General features: G+C 41.0%; 1 protein-coding gene across 1 annotated transcript in view; it reads right to left on the bottom strand.

Moving 5' to 3' along the window:
• LOC100943844 (microtubule-associated serine/threonine-protein kinase 4) overlaps window positions 1-24,055 on the bottom strand; it is a 162,145-nt gene that overhangs the window by 26,913 nt on the left and 111,177 nt on the right. Inside the window, exons 10-16 of the mRNA XM_023510918.1 lie at window positions 21,728-21,795; window positions 19,756-19,841; window positions 12,248-12,456; window positions 10,447-10,585; window positions 8,939-9,071; window positions 7,922-8,087; window positions 5,979-6,080 (exon numbers count right to left, since the gene is read on the bottom strand). Coding sequence (XP_023366686.1) covers window positions 5,979-6,080; window positions 7,922-8,087; window positions 8,939-9,071; window positions 10,447-10,585; window positions 12,248-12,456; window positions 19,756-19,841; window positions 21,728-21,795 — 903 coding nt within the window. The remainder of the gene's footprint in view (window positions 1-5,978; window positions 6,081-7,921; window positions 8,088-8,938; window positions 9,072-10,446; window positions 10,586-12,247; window positions 12,457-19,755; window positions 19,842-21,727; window positions 21,796-24,055) is intronic.

Here is a 24,055-nt window from a genome sequence, read left to right as displayed (position 1 = left end):
ATCACAGCAGGACAATAGACCCCACTCTATGACCAGCACACACACTGTTGTGGGGAGAGAAAACAAAGAATCAATCCAAAAAAAAAAAATTAAGAAAAGAGATTTCTCAGGAGACAAACACCAGGGTCTAATCCTCCCCCGACTAGGAGATTTCCTTTAGGTCCAATGTTAAATGATTCTTTATTGCAGGTGTCACCCAGGTCTCGTTCTGTCCTTGGTGGAGCACAAAAGGAACAGGATGAGAAATGCAAGCTGAATGAAGAGGGGCTGTGGGTCTTGGGTGGGTGGTGGTGGGTGCTGTCAGTGTGTTCAAGGCTGCAACTCTCTCGGCATCGTGCCCTTGCTAGCACAAGGCAGAGTGTGGGCTCTTGCTCCAAACACAGCCAGGACAAACCATGCCCTGATGACAGCGGAATGACTAAAGGGCAAAGTGGGGAAAGCAACCCCGAAAAGAGAAGAATGGATTCTTCTTTATAAAGCATATGATTATATTCTTTATCCAAGATTCTAACCAGGTGTTTTCCATGTTTCTAGCAAAATAAAGAGGTCTGACATTAAGCATTAGCAACTCTGACTGAAAGGTTGGCTTTATGACCAATATTGTACTGGATGCCATAGTTACGTTGTTTCTTTTAAATTACACTGAAAATTAGCCCAGGAGATAGGCACAATCAACTTCATTTGTGGATGCGTAAACAAAGTATAAGCAACAAAGCTCACGGGACCAAGATGCACTGATGGGGGGGACCCAGGGGGCGGAGCCCTGGCCTGTGGCCCAGTCACTCCCCCTGCCACAGTAGGAGGCAGCACACTTTAGTTTGCTCCCACTCTGCTACCTCCTGGTTTGTAAATGGATCTGCAACGGCCAACACCAAGGAACCGGGCGGACAGCAGATTGTCCGACTGCTCCACAGCATGTCTGCACAATCTCACTCCCGCCCACCGTGCTGCCTGGCTTCCACCCGGCCCTGATCAGTGCCCTAAACACAGCTCATGGTGTCAGTTTCTTCCAGTGCTCTTTTACTTGGAGAAGCAGAATATCAAAGCCAAGATTTAAGATAGGGTGCTCCCTATCCAGCTCCCCCACTGCACTGATGACACTGAGGTCCACAGGGTCAAGCCCTAATTAGTGGCCATCATGTACATCTCTGGACTCCTAGCCCAGCAACGACTGCACTATACCACAATGTCCACCACTTCAGCTGCTGCTCACGGGGCTGGGTCAGTGGCCCAGCCCTGACATTTCTGGTTGCTCAGCTTTACCTAGGAAAGCAATTTCTTTGGGCCAAGGGCTCAATAGACTGTCTAGACCACATTTAGAGAGTTGGGGCCATAGTACCTTAACTGCCACCCTCTGGAACTCAAGCTGGGTCATCTCTGTGGACCATGACAAACAGGTCCTCCCTAAGGCCTCACAGCCTGCCTCTCATCTAGTTGACATTTCTCATTCTTTGTCTCACTGAAGAAGCTGGCTATCAGTGGGTCCTCTTTTTCATATTAAAGGTACAAAACCAGGGGAAATACCCTCTGGGCCAAACTGTTGGTAAAATATGGGTGATGGTATTATGAGCTAAATACAAATCACTCATGCAAACAACAGCTCTCTTTGGAGCATTCCCATGAAGGAAAGGGGAGGAAACGGATTATTCCTTGAGCTCCTATTATGTATGGCACTAGGTCAGTGTACTAGAAACCTTCAAGAACTTCTTTGCATTTACTCCTGACAATGGTCCTGAGAGGTCTATAAAATGCCCTTTTTCATAGACTAGGGCAGTGAAGAAACTAACCGAGATCTCACAGCTGGTATGTGGGTAGGAGCCACATCTGAGCAGCTCTAAAGTCCAAAGAGCCAAGCTGCCACTCAAGTGTCTACAAGTTCAGAAGTATCATTTAAGAAGGACAAGTTCCCAAATTGCAAGTTATGCTTTGGCAGTGACGTTCTCCCTTTTCTCTCCTTTCATGGAAGTTTCTTCAACATCCATTACGTTCTTCACACCCGTTTTTCTCAGCCTCCCTAGTCTCTTGGGCAAATGTGCATTTGCACATTTTCACGGTGAATTATTTTGCCTGCTAAATATGCATTCAATACAAAATGCTGTCACTGGAAGTGGCGTGGCAGGCCTGCGGATGCTCAGCCTCATTCTCTGGGCCCTACTGGGACCTGTCACGTTGGACCCGCTTGTTTGCCAAGCCCTTCCTGACAATGCTAAGAGATGGAAGGGTCTTTTAAATGTCTCCTTCTACTGGGGGATTTGTTCCCCAAACTGTCAAACCCCGCAAAGACTGAATGTAGCAGTCAGGGAGAAAATGTGCAGATAAAAAACTTGCAGCACATGATTGAAGAACACGGATGTGCTGACCATCGCCACAGCCCTGCCTTGCTACACTCGGCCTCATCAGGACTCTAAGTATTCTTGGAGGAATACAGGTTGAGTATCGCCAAGCTGAAAATCTAATGTCTAAAAGCTCCCAAATTGGAAACCCTCTGGGCACTGACAAGACGCCACAAATGGAAAGTTCCCCCTTGACCCCAGTAATGAGTTATGGTCCAAGATGTGTGTGGTGGGCTTACTAAGGACCAGCTCGGTGTGTACTCACAACAGAACAAGAAGTCACTCAGTTCATAGATTCAAAGAGGGATTTTTAAGGCAAAAACAGTTGTTAGTAGGCTGATGACTCTGGAGGAAACTTTTTGAAAATCCACCCAGCAGAGCACCTCCCCATCCCTAGAGCGGACCCCCTCCCTGGTTCCTCAACTGCACCTGTTATTTTTTCTCACCTAGAAAAATAAAATGCAGTGTACGGGAACCTTTAATCCAAACACAGCGCCACAGAGCCTGCCCGCCTGCCCCTGCTGGTTGCTGCTGTTGCTGAAGAGCCGAGGTGGCTGTTCTGGGGGTGCTTCTGTGCTGCTCAGTTACCCTGAACACGTTAGTTTTTCACTGTATTAATGGTATGCTGTAGTTTTTAGTGTTACGTATTTATGTGTGAATAAAGTATAAGAAAATGATTACTTATGGGTAGCATACAAACTCAGAGCCAGGAACGGAGGTGATGCCAAATACCACAGAAGGGTCACTTGGGTGGCTGAGATAGTGACACCTTCGCTTTCTGATGGCTCAGTGTGCACAAACTTTGTTTCATGCAGAAAATTATTTAAATATTTCACAGAATTACCTTCAGGCTATGTACTTAAGGTACAAATGAAGTATAAATAAGTTTCGTGTTTAGACTTAGATCCCAAACTACAAAGACTTCATTAGGTACATGAAAGTATGTCAAAATCCGAAAAAGTCCACAAATGAAAATACATCTGTCCCCAAGCATTTCAGATAAGGAATATTCCCCTTGAATTAAGCAGAGAAACTCCACAAACTGACACTTGAACACGAAAAAGAAGAGGACTTTTCAATTTCCTTCAGAAGGGGTCTGCCCATTCCATTATAGTTTCAGACAGATGTTAGGAAGACATTTCTCTGGATTAATTGCACAGGATATGTAAATAAATATGTGTATTATTGCAGGGAAATCTTCAAATGCCACGGCTTCTCATATTTGGCTCAAGTGAGTAAAAATCAGTTGTTAAAATGTTGCCCCATTTGATAGCTACTCACAATTCTTAAAGCATAAAGCCAATCCAACTGCAGATCATAGAGGGTGGGATATGATCCGTTTGCTAGTCACTCCAGACAAGGGGACAAGCAGTAAAGGTGGGAAGAAACAAAGTCCTCTCTCCAAAGAGGTCAAGGCAGGGGAGCCACCACCATGCCTATGTCTTCTATGTCCAAGATGAAACGCACGAGCTTATACATTCAGAAAATTAAAACAGTGCCAACAGCATCATATTTGGTTCTAAAAGCCTTATGGGGACGACTTCTTTTTATCTGCACAATAATCCTATGAGGTGGTGCTTTTAAAAGCTCCTTTTCACAGAGGAAGAAAATAAAAAGAAATACTTTGCCCATGATCACACACCTGGGATTTATCTATTTGTTTTTATTATTTTTTCTTTTTTGAGACGGAATCTCAAACTGTCACCCTGGTAGAGTGCCCTGGTGTCAGAGCTCACAGCAACCTCTTACTCTTGGGCTCAAGTGATCCTCTTGCTTCAGTTTTTCTTTTTTTTTTTTGGACAGAGTCTCAGTTTAATGCCCTTGGTAGAAGAGTGCCATGGCACTCACAGCAACCTCCAACCCCTGGGCTTAGGTGATTCTCTTGCCTCAACCTCCCGAGAAACTGGGACCACAGGCACCCACCACAATGTCCGGCTATTTTTTGTTGCAGTTTAGCTGGGGCCTTGTTTGAACCTGCCACCCTCGGTATACGGGGCCGGCACCCTACCCATTGAGCCACAGGTGCTGCTCTTGCCTCAGTTTTTCTATTTTTAGTAGAGACAGGGGTCTCAATTTTTGCTCTGGCTGGTCTCGAACTCGTGAGCTAAAGCAATTCACCTGACTCGGCCTCCCAGAATGCTAGGATTACAGAAGTGAGCCACCACGCTGGGCCACAGCTGAGATTTAAACTCAGGCTGTCTGATTTTGGAGTTTGTGACCTTAACCTCAATTTATATTGGCTTTCTAATGTAAAAGTCCACTTAACCACTGAAAAGGTAAAAAGTTACAGGTACACTATTCTAGTAAAAGGCTCAACTCAAAATAGTTTCCAATTAAGCTCTGATCTTAATTAAGCCTTCTTGGATTCTCTGATGCAGGTCTACAAATTTTTTGTTGTAAAAGAACAAAGAGATAATACTTTAGTCTTTGTAGGGCATATAGTCTTCCATGACTACCTATGGCCTGTAGCATAAAAGCAGCTACAGACACTATCTAAATGAATTATCATTGCTGTGCTCCAATAAAACTTTACTTACAAAAACAGGTAGTGGGCTAGATTTGGCCCATAGGCCATAGTTTGCTATCCCTTGCTGTGAAATATTATAAACTCTAGTAGCACAGAATTGTATCCTTAAGAACAGCACCCTCTGACAGGGGAATCTCTGAGTAAATGTAGAGAATAATACAAAATAAATATTTGGAGCTGTTGCAAATGATTTTTGTCTTAGGAAAAAATAGGGAAGAAAATTGTCTCTTTAGTATTTTCTTTTACTTCTATTAAAATGGAATAGAATGAAATAGCTCAGAGTACACAACCCACCAAGCCAACAATTTTCACTGATGAAAATTATGGATGCTGACTCGAGTATGTGCATTTATATTTAATATTTTAGTTCCATCTAAAATTTACACACTCTGCTAAATATGTGATAAATTTAAATATGATAAATTTACATACTTGGGCAGGCTGAGACTGTATACTGGGATCCTTCGGTCTATATATTCAGAATACAGGGAAGAAAACAAAAAATTGCTACCAGAACAAGTTAGAAAAAATAATCAGCAAGAAAAAAATCTACTATCTCCTTAATCTTAAAAGGCAGTGGTTTTTAATTCTCTTTCTTGGGTCACGGTACTGATCACCCTGATGGGACCACATGGTTCAACCCCAGGTGCTCATTCCTACTAATTAGTTCAAGTACTGATAACCCATTTCAAAGCCTGTGGATAGTAACATGCTGGGTCAAATCCTTATGGGAACATATATTAAAAAACAAAAAGAGCCCTGCTAATCTAATCTCCTGTTTTAAGTTACTTAAGATGCATGCTTTTCAGGACAGAAGAGTTATGGGTGCCCTTGAAGTTTTCTTCCAGAGCAGTTTTATTTATCCAAACAAATGAATAATTTCTACTTTATAAAACATTCAAGGAACAAAAAACAAACAACCAACTCTTCTAGCATACATACTACTCTGAATCAGAAAACAAAATCCAAAATATTACTGCTGTAATGTGATGTAGTCGTGTTCTACACCAACTAACAGATGTTGCCTGTGCAAAAGCAAAACGCAAACAAAAGCCTCAGTGTTCCACATAAATGTTATTTCTTGCATATTAGCACAATTAAAACACATGTGCTCTAACCTGTTCCCAGCCTCTCCAGGGGATTCTGCCTGAGAAGCAAGGTAATCAGATCCTGGGCGTCGGGCGGGGGGGCCTCATCCTTTTCAGGCCAGTTGATCTCATCTAGAAGGAGGAAAAGTAGTTTATAATTTCATTGTTTAAAGGGTGATCTAGGTCTTGATCGGACGGATATCACCTGGAAGTTTGTCAGAAATGCAGAATTTCAGGTCCTATCCCGGACTTACTGAACCCACATTTTAATAAGGTCTTCAGTTAATTCCTATGCAAAGTCTGTTTTATAACACATGAAAAGCACAGCTTTCATAAGGCAGGGAGAGGATAGTTCAATAAGCGATATCTTTCACTCGTTTTGATTCATTGTCCTTTTACAGAATTGGCTCCCAATAAGTCCTCACAAATATAGAGAAGACTGTGTAGAACGGAAACTCAAAAGCACCCATCTGAGGATTATCTAAGGGGAAGATTTTCTCTCAATTTCCTCAACTGAGAAATTTGGTCCCATAGCATTCTTCAGCTTTAAGAAACAAAAAGTAAATTTGTAAAAATAAGTATTTCCAGAGACAGAGGCAAGGTCAAAATGCTAAGATTCAAAAAGAAGCAGAAGAAGGGCGGGGAGGTAGGGGACAAAACCAAAGTAATCATAGTAATGGAAGTAGTTAAAATCCGTCATAAATATTAGAATATGTTCTCACTCTAAAGGAGTTTGCCTGAAGATAGGTGTGAGTGCTTGCGTGTATGGAAATGCAATAAAAACATGAGTTATTTCTGTGTGCGCCTGCCTCTAGCTTCCTCTGCTGCAGTTTAAATCTGATTTGGAAAATAAAACATGAATATGCATCGGAGCCGTAAGGCATCAAGCACAAAGCCAGCATTTGCTGCTTGTGTTAATTAAACAGTTGATTCCCCTTGCCACTCAGGCCTTGGTATCAGAAAACAGCCTAGTTATAAATCCATAAACAGCTCAGATATTGTATAAAGGGCGTACACACTGCAGGCAACTCACAAATCTGCTTTGTTAAAGTTTACAAATATGCCTGGCTTGCAAAGTCAACGACAGAAAGCAATGCCGTGATAAAGGGGCTCCTTATACACAAAATGGGTTTCCACCAGTTCCACTGCTAGACCTTGTCAGGACAGTCCAGAACAGAGCAGGGGTGGTGGATAAGGATGCCAGGGATGCGGGACAAACTTTTAGGAACAGAGGGCTTTTGATCTATGCTTGGGGGCAGGGCAGGGGAAGATTTTTTTAAAAAACAGCAGGTACGGTAGTGATAGATCCTATTTAATTCTCATTTAGTTTTGCCACAAGCCACACAACAATAGTTAGGGTCTGCTTGCAGGTTAAGATCTAAAAGTTATTGAATTTTAAATGAAAGATGAACAGCTGTTACAGAAATAACATTACACCATAACAACTACCAATGAAATCATTAACAATCTGTGGATTCAATTTGCTTCCTTCCTATTCTCATTATTTATTATTTGGTAGACATTTGTTTTAAGGTTTATTATATTTTTGTAAATTGCGTCATTGTGCCATTAGCTACTTTTTCCACTTATATAAATGTTACCCACATTAACCTTTTCTTCCCTGGTGCAACTTGCCTACTATGGAAAGACTGGATGACAGTTAAATCACTTGCAAATCCCACACCAATTTCTTTTGCAGAAAAAAACCAATGATAAAAGGTGATTCCATTGCGAGTACATTTCCAAATTCCATGTTAACAGAACTTCCTTGGATCAACTTTCAACAAAAATGGCTCTTTTGAGGTTGTTGATGTCAATTCTATGCTGTGATGAGCACATTCTTTTAATTTGTTGGCTCAACTGTTTGATAAAGGTTAACATTTTAGGAGTGAAAACTGCGACACTCAACAGATTTACATACTCAATAGCTGTTTCCCCAAAGTGGCTTAAAGATAATTCTTGATGATATTTACCACTGATGACTTGCCCAAATAGCTCTTCTGGAGTATCCCCAAAGAATGGCACACATCCAACAAGAAATTCATAGAGGATAATCCCCATGGACCACCAGTCCACTGGCTTCCCATATCCTTGCCTCAGAATCACTTCTGGTGCGATGTATTCAGGTGTGCCACAGACCTGAGAGATGATTGCAATATTAGGATAATTGGAATATTAGACATGAATTAAAATGAGCAAGATGGTTAACCACCAATTATTTTGCCCAGAGTACACCTGCTCAACCACATGGACCCACACAGGCAAAAAACTTAAGCACGACAATTATCAATAGCTATCTGTAATACTGAGGCAAAAAATTACACATTCTGCTCTAATGTTGAATTACATATAAAGTTTAATTTCACAGGGAGAATCTGACCTTGTTTGGTAGTTTTACCTCTTTCATATATTAAAAACATTTGTAATCTTGAAATTTATAATAATGTGTTTGAAAATCTGTCACTATCAGAGATTCCTTTTTGTGTTCATATAACCAAACTGTATTCACTCTGGCTATTTCACAGAAGCAGTGACAGTTAAGATGTGTTTACCTTAAGTAACTTTACAATGAACAGATTGTGGGCACATGGTAATGAGGCCTGCTGAAAGGCAAATGGGCCGTGGCTTGGATTTAGCACCCGAGATCGCACAATGCATCATGAGTTTCATGAGTACCCTACTGAGACTCCTAAATTCCTTACAAAAACAGTTTTCCATTTGTCTCTCTCACACTCTCACTTGTGTGCAATCAGATCATTCGTCTTGCTAATAGACCATAATACTGGGGGAGGAATGTAGCAGGAGCAGACAGTTGGGAGAAGCCCAGGGAGAAAAATGGGAGCAATTTGCACTTTATTAAATGTAAGGTTTATACAGACATCTAGACCACCAGTCTGAACGTGGAGCTGGCTACACAAGTTCATTCTGAATCTCAATGGCAACACTGTGCTTTGTATTTCTCCACAGGCCTGAACAGCACCCACACGTACCTGTTTATCCAGGAACTCACGTGCATCCTTCTCAATATGACCCTCATAAAGGTTGGTGGTCATGCTCATTAGTCCCACTTTAGATAATCCAAAATCTGTCAGCTTGATGTGCCCCATGGAGGTGACCAACAAACTATGAAGCAGAAGGACATAGAATATACAACGGTCACTCTGAAGCTGGTTCTTCATTTTAGCTTTTCCCTCTCCCCAACATCAGTTTGTAAGACTATTTAACATACTGGTATCAGGCTGATTACAAATCTGAGCCTGGAAAAATACGAGGTCACGTAAAGATGTCAAATATTTGCATGTAGCACCTGAGTGTAATTTACAAGGGAAGAGCGGACACAAGGCGCTACCATCTTGTGTTGGTGCAGTCACGTGCAGCATCACTTACAACACTCTGAAACTCTTGGGAAAATTCTAGTATGAAACCGATCCCTTTCCTTTTTCAGAATAAGAACATTGGAAAGAAAGGGCTACCAATAATCTCCTGTCACACCTCAGGAACTAAGATAAGCAACCCATCTGTGAGTCAACTGACACACCAAAGAACGTCCACAGAAAAATGCAGTATAATCTCACAGTTCAACTTCCAGCTCTAATTTACATTTCTACTCATTAACCACAAAAACTAAACTTCTTCTATATGCAAAGAATTCACATTTGAATATATTTAAAAGTTTTTATTTTAAGTGGAAAAATAAAAGCTTCAAATAGTATATACAGTACCATGGCAATTAAAGAATTAAAGGAATATAGAGGTTTAAAAAAAGCCACTGGACAGGAAACATAACAAAATTTTAATAGTTGACTTTGGTAACCTTGTGAATAAATCTTTTTTTCTTTTTTCCCTTCATATTCCAAATTTTCTGATATGAGCATGAGTGACTTTCATAAAATTTTCAGTGCACTTAAAGTCTTGAATATTAACATGTAATGTTTTTAGAGGCATCTCGAATTAGTATGAAGCATGAAATACTTAATAAATGATGTCAAGATGAATAGCTTGTCATTTGGAGAAAAAGTCTATCTGTATCTCAAATCAAAATGAATTCCACATAAATTAAAAATTAATAAAAAAATTGTGAACAGAATATCAAGTATATCTTACAGTAGGGAAGGATTATGCCATAATGATAACCAAATGCTGAAACCATCCAGAAAACAACCAATAGCCTTGTACGTAGCTACTCAAAAATTTACATCATTAATGAAACTCATACAAAATATTAGCTGGATTTATTATCATGTTTTTCTCTTGTTTCTTATAAGTTATTCATTTAAGCATCATCATCACCTTTTGCCCATAAGTTTCCTGAGCTTCAAATAAGCATCAGATTCCTTAAAGAATTATGTAAAAATGAACATATACTGTAAAAACAAATAATTTTGGACATTATGGAAGAATTCTACGATGTGCAAACTGCATTAAAGGAAAATATTTTTATAGACATAAGAAAGCGTCTAGTAATATGCAAAAGAAGGTGTTTCATTAGTATACATACTTGTCTGGTTTCAAGTCCCTGTGTACAATTCCATAATTATGCAGATATTCCAAGGCCAAAACCGTCTCAGCAAAGTACATCCTGGCCATATCCACAGGAAGAGGGCCCATGTTTTTCATTAAGGTAGCACAATCTCCCCCTATAAAACAAACGACAAAGATTTAGTAGCCATCATAGCTAGGATTAACAAAGACCTTCAGTTTAGACTGAGACACATAGTATACATGTGTACGTATCATATGCATGAGTAGAGTCTGTGCTAAATAATCACGTTTCTAATTAAAATGTGGTATGGAGAAAATACAGATTTTTATTTAAGAAGCAGAACTGGTAAGCAAGCAGGTTTGGCTCTGAAGAGGAACTGTACTTTGAACAATTGCTAGCGTAATTTTAGGATGATGGTAACAAATTAAAATATACCAGGATAAAACATGGATTCTAAAATCAGGGTCTATGAGACCAAATCTTAACAATGGCTCTTACAGGCTGAGAGGTCTCAGCCAACCAGTCTTAGTTCCTCCACCTGCAGTATTAGAATGGTATAATGATAAGGTCAGCTTTTTAGAATTATTGGGAGGATTAAATGAGATAATCTATGTGAAGAATTTAGGATAATGCCTGACAGACATTAAACGTGATAAATTTTAGTTACTGTTGTTGTTAAAATCATGAAGGTCAATAAGGCCAAGTGTTGGTGTGGTAGAAAGAGCAACGGTGGAAACCAGGCAAGCTGTACTTTTGTCTTTTATCTACCACTCAGTATCATTTCACTCATCTGAAAAACAAAACAGTTTTAACTAAAATGGTATCTCATGTTTGAGATTTACAGTTTGGGGATTCTGCTCAAATAATGACAAGAGCTTAATTTGGATGGTCTAAAAACAGTTTTGGCCTTTGCTGATCTATTCATTTTATTAACTTTATTTATGTCAACAAGTCACGGCCACTTCAAGACTCAGAAACTTAATGTAAAATTGATGGGAAATAAGATTAAAGGTAGACCACAAACTTCTTTAAAAAAAACAAACAAACAAAAAAAGGGGCTGGCCATGGTGGCTCACACCTGTAGTCCCAGCACTCTGGGGGGCCGAGGTGGGTGGATTGCCTAAGCTTGGGAGTTTAAGACCAGCCTGAACAAGAGTGAGACCCCATCTCTAAAAAATACCTGGGTGTGTGGCAGGTGTCTGTAGTCCCAGCTACTTGGAAGACTGAGGCAGGAGAATCACTTGAGCCCAAGAGTTTGATGCTGTTGAGAGCTATAACACCATGGCACTCTACCAGAGGTGACAAAGTAAGACTCTGTCACCTCAAAAAAAACCCAAATAAAGTTCCCCCCAATCAAACTGTCTGGATTTTCTTAAATGTATCTTCTTTCCCCTAACTCATTTTTAATTTCATAGCACATACTGAAAAGGATGTATTTTTAATTCACTCTTAGGACGACCAGTTGTAATGAATGCTTTTATGACATGTAATAAAAATAAGGAAGAAAAATCCCATCACCTATATTCCAACTTTAATGACCAATCGAGAGGAGGTAATTAGGATTAAAAGCTATTAAAAAAGATAAACAACCTTTTTCCAAATATCACTAATTTTCCCTTTGTTATAGTAGAGTGAGCACTTTAGAAGTAATTATCAGAAGCTAATGACTGGGAATACAGCCATCTCATCGCCTGGCTTCGGTTCCTAGGTGGACGCAGCCATCATGCGGCACAAGTACAGAAAGCTCCCATAACACAAATGAGCGAGGCATTTCTGGGCACAGGTGTCAGGTTCCCTGTGGCAGAGACTGGTTTACCTTCCACATACTCCATGACCATGCACAAATGGCGCCTTGTTTCAAAAGAGCAATACATGCTGACCACAAAGGGGTTCTCTGCGAAAGTCAAGATATCCCGTTCCACAAAGGCCTGCTGGATCTGGTTTCTCAGGATGAGGTTCTGCTTGTTAATCTTCTTCATGGCAAACCTCTGCCGGGATTCCTTATGCCGAACAAAGTAGACTGCCCTGGAGAAGGAACACAAGCATGGGAGTCCACAGGAGAAGAAGAGGGGTGTTTGGGGATGAGAGTCCACTGGGAAGGGTGTTTGGGGATGAGAGTAAACCAAGTAATCATCAATTTTTTTAAAGTTCCCTGCCAGCTGGAATTCAGCTCATACAAGCTATGCTGGCAAGTACAAACACCCTATTCCAAGCCAAACTCCTCTGGCTAGATTAATTTTTTTTTTTAATTCTTTCAGTAAAGGTCACAGACCATAAATAAGGCATCAAATTCATCTTCACTGATAAAGAAAGGAAATGGACAGTCCTCGAAGTGAGCTATTCTCCAACAGCTTTCTGTTTTCTAATAGTTGGCTGCTGATGTCTCTTTTTTCACAAAACAAAACAAAATCCAGTCTTATAAGTCTGAACAGGAAAGAATTAACAAAATTACATACCTATCATGAGCTGGATCCTTTCCAGCATTAGATCTAACATTAGATATATGTTAGGCACTTTTTGTTGACTGATAAAAGCAATAGTTTTCTAAATGATACCCTTGGGATCTGCAAAAAAAGACCATCGTGTCTTAGAGTATCTGGCTTTCAAATGAGAGCAATTTACTTCCCATGAAATTTACAGGTAAATGAGAAGTACGTAACATGTTATATGAGGCTGTCCTGCACCAAAGGGTAGTGTATTTCCTCACTACTGACCTCAGCCCATTCCACCCCTAAGGCCGTTTCAATAGGAAATGCATTTCCCAACATAAAAGGAGACCCAAGGCCAAGGTGTCAGGCAACTTTATGACCAGGGCAGGCTGCACTCAATCTCTGCCGAAAACCTCACCCAGATACTTTATAGAGCCAATTATGGCTGGGTAAAGACAAGCGACTCCTCAAGGCTCAGGCTGACGTGGAAAAAAGAAGGAATTTGGAGGTGTTGTGAGGTCACACCTGCAAAAACTGTCTGGGATGGGCTCCTTCCTCTCAACCCCTCCTCGCTTGTCAGTATCCTGAGAAAACAAGTCTGAACTCTCCAATTATCAAACAAGAAATAATTTCCCTAAAGAGCCATCAACTTCAGTGAAGTGCCCCGTGGATGGCCTTCTACAGGAGGGGTTACGGGATGGGAGGTGCCTTTTCTGCGAGGTATTTCACTGTTGCTGGATGACTTCAAGAGCAACTTGGACCCCCGTGCTCCTGCCAAACCAGCTGAACCAGCATCACCATTTCCCCTTACTGTTCAGCTAGGAATTGCCTTCTCTTTCCAGTATCTTTATCTGTGCTGTCCCACTGTATTCATCTTTTTCCTTCTTCCACAAAATCCTACACTTATATTTACCTCTCCCCTCATTTCTTCGGTTTTCGAGCTCTTCCTTCTCTGGACAGGGAAAGCTCTCTTAACCACACTCCACAAAACCAACTGCAGAAAAACTGGGTGCTTTTTTCCCGCTATAACACAGCCAGCCAGGCCCTCCGTATGCCCCCATGGACCTGTGGTCCTCTTCAGCATCCCACACGCTGGAGCTCCTGCCAGTCGGGTTCATTCCTACACCTGTTTGGTCAACTAGACTTAATGTCAAGATTCAGTAATTGACATAAATGTTTACATAAATATTTCAACTGACATAAGTATAAAATGGAAAATCACTATTGTTTAGGAGAAAACTAAATGAATGTTTAGAAAGTCTTGGTAAATGTGAGTTACAAAATAAAATTCCCATCAATTTAGTGCAGTTAAAAAGATTTCCAAAAGTTGAAAAAATGATACATATTCCTATATATAGACTGCTTCAAGTTCTTTCATCTTTAAAGAAGCTAAAACTAGAACACAGAAACAATTATAGGTATGGTTTAGATTGGCTGTCTTATAATCGACTTACACCAAAAAATTTAAATTCAAATGTTTAAAGTATATATCTTTTTAAAAATGATTTCCCACTTGATATGGCAGAACCTCCTCAGTTGACCACCTTCCTACACTGACTACCTCCTTTAATTTATCTAATTTTCACAGACCACACATGTACCACACGTACATATCAGTACAGCAGGCCTAGTTCCTTATGCTGACCACCTCCATGTGTTGACCAGTTTGTTACGGTTCCTTGGATGATCAACTTACAGAGGTTCTACGATATTTTTCTTTATCTAATTACTGATTGGATAAAATCCGGAATCCACAAATAATCTGAGCTACTCCTATAATTAGACGATGGGAAGAAAGACACGGAAGAGCACAGATAATGACCACTGCTTAAATCTAAGATGAGCATTGGTAGGCTCGGCACCTATAGCTCAACTGGCTAAGGCGCCAGCCACGTACACCTAAGGTGGCGGGTTCGAATCCCCAGCCCGGACCCGCCAAACAACAATGACGGCTGCAACCAAAAAATAGCCGGGCGTTGTGGCGGGCGCCTGTAGTCCCAGCTACTTGGGAGGCAGAGGCAGGAGACTCGCTTGAGCCCAGGAGTTGGAGGTTGCTATGAGCTGTAATGCCACAGCACTCTACCCAGGGGGACAGCTTGAGGCTCTGTCTCAAAAAAAAAAAAAAAAAAAAGATGAGCATTGGTAAACAAATAATGTCATTAAAAAGGTTTTTTGAAATAGAGAATTTTTTTTTTTTTTTGAGACATAGAGTCTCACTGTATAGCCCTCGGTAGAGTGTAATGGTGTCACAGCTCACAGCAACTTCAAACTCTTGGGCTCAAGCGATTGTCTTGCCTCAGCCTCCCAAGTAGTTGGGACTACAGGCGCCCGCCACAACGCCCGGCTATTTTTATTGACAGGGTCTCCTGCTTGCTCAGGCTTGTCTCAAACCCATGAACTCAGGCAATCCACCCACCTCAGCCTCCCAGAGTGCTAGGATTACAGGCATGAGCCACCGTGCCCAGTTGAGAATATATTTTTTAATAAAATTTAAAATTCAAAATGTTGATAGAAAAAAATATATTTCTATAATAGCTTATTCTTTTCTTTCTTTCTTTTTTTTTTACAGTAATACTTATCACCTTTTGTCTCTTCCTTCAATATTTAAGTTTGAGTAAGTTTAGCACAGAGATCCCTTAGACATATATTCTAAATTTCACACAGTCGCAAGGTTGCCATTTTGCTTTTCAATCAAGTATCACCATTTTGTACCTAAGTAACTGCTCTGCAAAATATGTGAGAATAGGAAGTAAAAGATGAAGTGGAGACTTGTACATGGTTTTACAAAAGAATAAAAGAGAAAGATGCCTCAGGTCTAATTTGACCAGCATCTTGACAAGGTCTATGACACTCTGTTAGAAAATGGCTTTCATCCTTATTCTCAGATTTCCAGACCATAAAATTTGGCTTTACTCTCTGCTTTCCCTTGCTATGATGGACTTACACAGTGAATCCTTAGGGAAAATGACCTAAACCAACTGAAATTAATCCCACAGGTAGCTTGAGTGATCACTGCCTTGGGTCACTTAAACCTCCATCAAGTTGCCGAGGTCAAGTATACTTCCTAATTAGAATTAGTTGTAGATGGATTTTTTTGTTTTATGTTATTGGGTTTTTATATTTCTGTACTGCCTTAGGAATATTATTCTTCATGATGAGATTTATTCACTGAGTAGTAACTATTGCCTCCTACATATATACCTCTCCTCATTTCCTGTAAGTTGATAGTTGATGTTCCAAATCTACTTAAAGTCAGCAAAGATGAAAGAGAGAGAGAGAACACACAGCTGACACACAGACATAACACCCCTAAGCAGACTGTGAATCTCCCAATGTTATAAATTGCACTGAACTGATAAAACTTACAACCCCACATTTATCTGCTTTCTGGAGCCCCAGGGTTGCACTTTCTTGGAAAAGGCTGCTTCTATCTGTCTTGCTACACTGACCTCCCTGTGAAACGGAAACACCCAAGGGTGGGAGGTGATACAGGGGAGGGCTGACCAAAGACCCTACATCTCTGTGAGCCCACGTACAACCGAGGTGTGGGAGGTGGGGAGAAGTGGAATTAGGAGCTGACAGATCTAGAGCAGAATTAATTCAGCTCTCTCAGGAGCAAGAAGGTCTAACAAGTATAAAATCAAGCAGGAATCTGACAGCCCAACACACGACTTGGTGCTCGCAAACCCGCATGTGGGCTCCAGGGGCATGTGCTGCAGGGAAGCTGAGAAGAGAGGCGACCGGGAGGTAACGGAGAGTAACAAGCATCGATGTTAAGACGACAAGCACAGTGGGGGAGAAACAGTGAGACTCTGAAATTTGGCTTTTTTAACTTTCAAAATTATTATTTATTTGTTTATGTAGAGGCTGAGTCACTCTGTCACTGGGGCTGGAGCACAGTGGCGGGATCATAGCTCACTGCAGCCTCTAACTGCTGAGTTCCAGCAATGTTCCCGCATTAGCCTCCTGGGTAGCTTAGACTACAGGCATATACCACTGTGCTCAGCTGAAATTTAGTTTTTTTCCTTTTAAAAAGGTTAAGTCAATTTTATTCTTTTACTTTGAAAACATTCTAAGTTGTAACTTATGTAGAAACACTCAGTGGACATAGTTAAGACTGCTACACCCCAATTAAGATGGCTACGAGTTATCACAAAAGGATACTTAGAGAGGAGAGCTCTTCTTGGAATCAGAGTATCTGTGACCATGTCTCTAAAGATCTCCTTCCCCACACGTGAGTGGAAATAATGTCAACTAACACATGGGCTGTGTGAAAGGGATCATACAAAATAAGACCAGTACATGTGCCCAGCACACAGCCTCAGCTTTCTACAAAGTGCTAAGTTGGCATAAATGGATGTTTAACCTGCTCCCAGGGATCAGAAAATGTTAAACAGGGAAGGACATCAGATGCTATCAAATTGGCTTCACACCATGAATTTCCAACAAGTATGATGTTAAGAAAACACGTTGTGTGTCTTAGTACGACAGATAGAAGTCTCTCCTATGAGAGGGTTACCTCCTAGCACCAACAATTTCTGAGAAGTCATGGAATCAGCGTCTCTCTGAGCCCCTGATGTGAGTGGCGGACTCTGGTGCACAGGTACCTAACAAAGCCTCCAAGAGCCCGTTCATGCACTGATAGAGGATCTGTTTGTTCAGATCCTGGAGGCTGCAGCTGGCATCCTCACTGGGTGAACCAATGAGGGCAGCTCCATTCGAATCTCAAATTAAAGGTTATTAAAATGTAGAGGAAATCTGTCAGAAGGATAATGAGAGATTAAACCAGAGAAGAGCAAAAGAGAGAAAAAAGTTTTGGCTGGTTGGCAGAGGCTCCCACAGGCAGCTTGTGGGCCATTAATGACTTGGCCTGAATCCTGGGTGTTTACTGATTCACAGCTTGTTTAACTCCTTGTATATTCCCAACCAGTCCCCAAAGTGTGATATACCTCATCTACTATACAGTGGTTTAACTGCACTACAAATGAGTTTACTCAACCATTTAGAACCTCAAATCCTGGGAAGATATATGCCCAGGTTCTTTAAAAGTGGTGCCTCACAGATCAGCATATTCCAGAATTCCACTGCCAATAAAATCTAACAGAGCTCACACCTATACACCCAGTAAATCAAAGTTTAGTCTTCTCCCTAACAAGGAAAGAAACCCTCAGATCATCTCTAAGGGTATAAAGAACTAAACAACAAATGATAAACAAAAACCATGACAAATTTCATGCTAGGACAATCTCCCGAGGTAGAAAAGTTTCAATGAGGTCCTTGAAGGAAATAATATATTGCAAAAGTACATCAGAGAATATTTATAAGCCACATCAAGAAATACAGCACTTGACATATCCTGAAAACAAATCAGCAAAGCATAGAAAGGACTCACAAATATTTAAATTCTTCACTAAATTAATGGCATGGAACATTTTAGAGGTGAAAAAATAGTAAAGAGAAAAGATCCCTCAAGGCACAACAAAAATCACTTTTATTTCATCTGCTCATTTGTGTGATGAATGGCAATAAATGTCTATGAGATTATTTATTGCTCTCCATATACAGATGGAATTGAGATTAATACTTAATTAAACTAGAATTCTTCGGCTGTCTGAAATGGATCAGGTCATGGTGTGTACATTAATTACCCTTCCAAGCTATTAGAGATTCAGAAAAATCTTGTCCCTCTTTTCCCTATGCTATGAGAAGGAAACTGTATGTGTGTAAAAACACATCAAGGAAGGAGCACCACCAAGGTGATTAGATTATAGCATAGCATTCAATTTTTAAAAGCCTAGTGTAATATAAAAGAAATTTATTGCTCTAAATTCTCAGTTACCCTTATTTAAATACCTTTCTCACAAGATTTACTGCTGGTCAGATAGGAAATCACGCTAATTCTCAAGTAGTAATGCTATATATAAAATTATGCATATATTATGTAATTATATATAATACAGTACATGTATACATACATTATATATATATCATATATATAGTATATACAGTAGAACCCCCATAGTTGACCACTTCCCTACATCAACTATCTCAAGTTGACCTAATTTTCATAGACCAGACATGTATCACATGTATACATCAGTAGCAGGCCTAGTTCCTTATGTTGACCACTTGTGTATACTCACCAGTTTGTTACAGTCCTTTGAGTGGTCAACTTACAGAGGTTCTACTGTGTATGTGTGTGTTTATAAGGTTAGACATTTAAGTTTGCAAACTCATCCCAGAAAAAGTACTAATACCTCATTGCTGATTATCACTTTGGTCACCTTTGAAGTACTCCCCTTGGCCATCTGGTGACCATAGAGATACGAGCAATGAGGTGTGTAGCAACTAACTGTCAAACTTCACATGTACATGTGTGTGTGTGTGTGTGTGTGTGTGTTAGTATCTCCATCAAGAATCAGATAATGCTGAACACAAAAGGGCAGACAGAAGGGGGTAGAAACTAGAGTACACAAAATTTTTCCTTTATCTCCAACCCTCTAAGACAGGGATCCTCAAACTTTTTAAACAGGGGGCCAGTTCACTATCCCTCAGACCGCTGGAAGGCCAGACTGCAGGCCCTAGGACAAGTCGGCTACTAAGCTGGACAGGCAGCCACGGCAAGAACACCCGGCGGGCCAGATAAATGTCCTAGGTGGGCTGCATGTGGCCCATGGGCCGTAGTTTGAGGACCCCTACTCTAAGATAACTCCTAGGTCAACTGACATGTCTTTTGGTGGAGTATCCAATAAGAAGAGATTTTAGCTGTACATTACACCCTTCAAGGAAGGAGCAATGATCTGAAACGTCAAGTCCTTATACAACATCCATTTGGCATAAACACATCACTCAGGTCTGGTAAAATACAATGGAGAGCTTTTCTTGGATTACTCACCCATAGGCTCCATTACTGATCAATTTAATTGTTTCAAAATCACTTTCCCGAGGTTTCCTTCGAAGTTTCAGGGAAGTATTAGAGCTCTTGGAAACAAAATATGGAAGTTATTTTATCAGTAAAATAGATAATATGTGAATCATTTGCAATGCTGTCTAACATGCTGGGGTACAGTCTCCTAGCTAAAGGGCCTGGGGCAGCTCTCAAGATCAATCTGCCCCAACAGTGCTGATAAACTGCTCCTTGTGGCAGTTTAAGTGAACCCACATTTCCAGACCTCAAGGAAACTTCCTGATTTTAATTTGCCTCTATAAACTCCTTAGGTTGGCCTTGTCCTAGTCTTTTAACATTTTGAGATTTAAGTTCAAGATGCCAACTCCTCCTTATGGTTTCAGTCAGCTAGAAGAGACCAGGTGGGCTGCACATGAGCTAGGGGGATGTGTTCAATTCCTGCAGGGATCAGACAGCAAACAGAACACCCCAGGGTAGAAAGCCTGCCTTTCTTTACCTTCATACCGAAATCTCACCACGGTTAGATAACCATTTCCAAAGAGTTGGCTCCCTTTTAACAGTTTTATTCAAAGGACAGGAATAAACAAAGTACTCAAAAAAAAATTCTTTCAAACCCCATTTATTTTAGCACTGAGAGGATGTTAACAGCCTCTACCCGCCTCTGGAGAGTTTGGAATTCCCTGCCTATTGTTTTGGAAGAAACCCCATGACTCTGTGCGTCATCGCTGACCCTGCTGTCCAGCTCATCTTGGGAAGACTTGGGTACCCACTTTCCTCTCGGTGCCAGGTTTCTCTTGTCATTCAGAGTGACTTCAGTGTCTACACAGATAACTTGTCCAACACTCCGGCCTCCAGTCCCTTTGACCTCTTTCCCTGAAATATCTGTCTCCTCTACCTCCCCTTGGCCCTTAGCCGCGGGATCTGGAACTAGTCATCCCCTGCCAACGTTCCATTGGAGGAAAACACAATTCAAGAGTGGGACCACTTCTTTGTTCACCCACTCCCGTTCTTACTGCTCCTCCCTCGGTCTGGGCTACAGGGCTCTGTACAAGGCCCTGTGTGTCTAACTCTTCCCCACCCATGTGATCTCATTTACGTCCAGGGATGACTGACTCCTCAGTCGCTTCCACCTTTACGAGGAACCCTCCCTCTGAGACCAGAAGATGCCTGACTTGATATACAACTGCCAGTTTGATGATTGTCCTTGTCAAAGGTACTTTAATCTCAGCACATTCAAAATTATAATATGACAGTAAGTTTTTTTTTTTTTTTGAGACAGAGCCTCAAGCTATCCCCCTGGGTAGAGTGCCGTGGCATTACAGCTCACAGCACCCTCCAACTCCTGGGCTCAAGCGAGTCTCCTGCCTCTGTCTCCCAAGTAGCTGGGACCACAGGCGCCCGCCACAACGCCCGGCTATTTTTTGGTTGCAGCCGTCATTGTTGTTTGGTGGGTCCAGGCTGGGGATTGAAACCCGCCACCTTAGGTGTACGTGGCTGGCGCCTTAGCCGGTTGAGCTATAGGCGCCGAGCCAATATGACAGTAAGATTAACAAAAACAACTACCATTTATTTAGCACTTACTATGTGTTACTGTCCTAACCATTTTACATAGAATATTTCATTTAGTATTTTATGTCACTTGTATTAAATTTCAGGACATTAGAAGTACACATGCTTTTATTTACATACTTTGTTTTTGTACAGATTCAAAGTTGTAAGTGTGTCCTTCACCCAGATAGTGGGCACTGTCCCCGACAGGTGTGAATTTTCCCATCTCCCCTCCTTTCTATCTTTTCATTAATTTCTATTTCTTTCTGAAGGGAGGGGCTAAAATTAAATGCCTGATGACTGGCATACAGCACATATTTGTTGAACAAATAACTTAATTAACATAGCCAAAGTCTCTAGAAGCTAATAAACAGAAAAACCAGTATCATATTTCATTAAGAAAGATACTCACACTCACTGATTCATCTGTTTCTGGTGTTTCTGCTGTCCCACTATCATAGTTTCCTAATTGAGCCATTTCTAAGTTAAAAAAAAAAAAAAGCAAGTATTAACTTTCAGAAAAACATTCCAATTAGACAAGGTACTAAGCTAAAGCAAAAGACAAATAATTTCTCTGATACTTAAAAAAAAAAAAAGAAGACTTTATTCTATTATGCCCATGGGAAATTATTAAGCCTAAAATGGCAACAACCAGCAACTGATACTTTGAAATTGTTCATTACACATCCTTCCCCGGAGCCCCATTTCTGTAGTCTTATGCTCTCCCAACTGCGCTGTTACAAGAAAGGTGCTGTCTGAACCGAGTTTCTTATGAACACCCAGACACAGGAACTGTAGACATTGGGTCTCCAGCTAGCACGATTCACTGGCTGATGTGATCCTCATGGTGTGGAAAGGGTTTGGTGGGTCAACAACTCGGCCCAGGCTCTCACAGGCATCAAAGGCGCCCTGACTACAGGAATGATTCTCAAGTTTTAATGAGCATTTCGTTCCCTCCCTTCTCATCCACTAAGAAATACCCAGTCAAGTAAACTCAGAACATGACGCTTGTCAGGGAGGGAGGAATAATAATGGTTATGAGGAATTTAGAGATGAAAAGGCTTGGGTTACTACCACCATGAGCACTTACAAGCTGAGCGCCCTTAATACTTCAGGCTTTTCCTCTGTAAAAATGTAAACAATATTATTTATTTCTTAAGAGCTTTTTAGGAATACTCTACATGTATATGACAATGCGTGTAAAGCGCTTAGCAGGCTAACAAAAACTAAGTGCTGATTAAAAACATTTTGGTTTTTTTTGAGACAGCGTCTCACTCTGTGCCCCAGGTAGAGTGCCATGGCCTCATAGCTCATAGTAACCCCAAACCCCTGGGCTTAAGAGACTCTCTTAGCCTCCCAAATAGCTGGAACTATAGGCTCCTGCCACAATGCCTGGCTAGTTTTTTTTTGTTTTTAGTAGAGACAGGGTCTCGTTTTTTGCTCAGATTGGTTTGGAACTCCTGAGCTCAAGAGATCCTCTTGCCTCAGCCTCCCAGAATACTAGGATTACAGGTGTGAGCCACCTCGCCCAGCCTCATTAAATGTTGATTATTTACTATTATTAATTCTATTGGATAAAGTAGTCAAGCCTGGGCTGGACACTACATGATAGATGCTAGCTTAAAGTACCGCCGGTCTAGTTAAAAGCAACAAAGGTCTCTAATCATTCGACTCACTCTGGAATGCATCCTTGAGTTTATGTAACAAGAAAACCCTAATTTGATTATTATTCACTTTCATCTTTTTATTTTTTCTCAAAACATTGTTTATAGAAAAAAAGAACATGAAAGAGTTCTGGAGCTGGGCTGCCCAGGCCTACCCTCTGCAGCCAGCACTGTGAGCCAAGCATGTCTCTCTAAATTGGACATGTAGAATACAAGTTATAGTGTTTACTTACATATCTTTGTACTCATATAAATTATTTGCTAGGCTATTATTTCATGTGTTCATGTTCTTATAAATATAAGCATCTTGTCAGAGTACAGATTACACATGAGAGATAAGAAGCAAAACACTTTAGATTAAAAAAATACATATATGAACTCTAGATTCTGAAATAGCTGAACATTGTCCCTAACTTTCCCTGTTTATCTATTGGCCAAACTCCACAATGAAAATGAACTTAGTGGCTCGGCGCCTGTGGCTCAGGCGGCTGAGGCGCCAGCCACATACACCTAAGGTGGCGGGTTCAAATCCCCAGCCCAGGCCCGCCAAACAACAATGATGGCTACAACCAAAAAATGGCCAGGCGTTGTGGCAGGCGCCTGTGGTCCCAGCTGCTTGGGAGGCTGAGACAGGAGACTCGCTTGAGCCCAGGAGTTGGAGGTTGCTGTGAGTGTGATGCCACGGCACTCTACCCAGGGGGATAGCTTGAGGCTCTGTCTCAAAAAAAAAAAAAAAAAAAAAGAACTTAGCACAAACTATGCACTTTACTGGCATCATTCCCAAGGTGCCCATTTCTACCATGCCTGGCACCTTAAATTTATGGACTTGGAGGTGAGCTAAAATTTATTCAGGTGGAAGGGCTCTCCAGGAAATGGGCAAACTTTAGTAGTATTTAAGCAAAACAGAAACAGCAGCTAACACTTACGAAGTAATTACTACGATAAGAAATTGTAGAGATTAACTCATATAATCCTCTAAACAATCCGAATGGGTATACTATTATCTCATTTTTATGGGAAGAATTGAGGCACAAAGGGGCTCATGGATTGAATGGTCATGGTCGCTCGGCCCGCAG

The sequence above is a fragment of the Otolemur garnettii genome, unplaced genomic scaffold (assembly GCF_000181295.1).
Source record: "Otolemur garnettii isolate 467f Iridium unplaced genomic scaffold, OtoGar3 scaffold00017, whole genome shotgun sequence".
Classification (NCBI taxonomy): Eukaryota; Metazoa; Chordata; class Mammalia; order Primates; family Galagidae; genus Otolemur; species Otolemur garnettii.
This window is presented reverse-complemented; position numbering and strand designations above follow the sequence as displayed.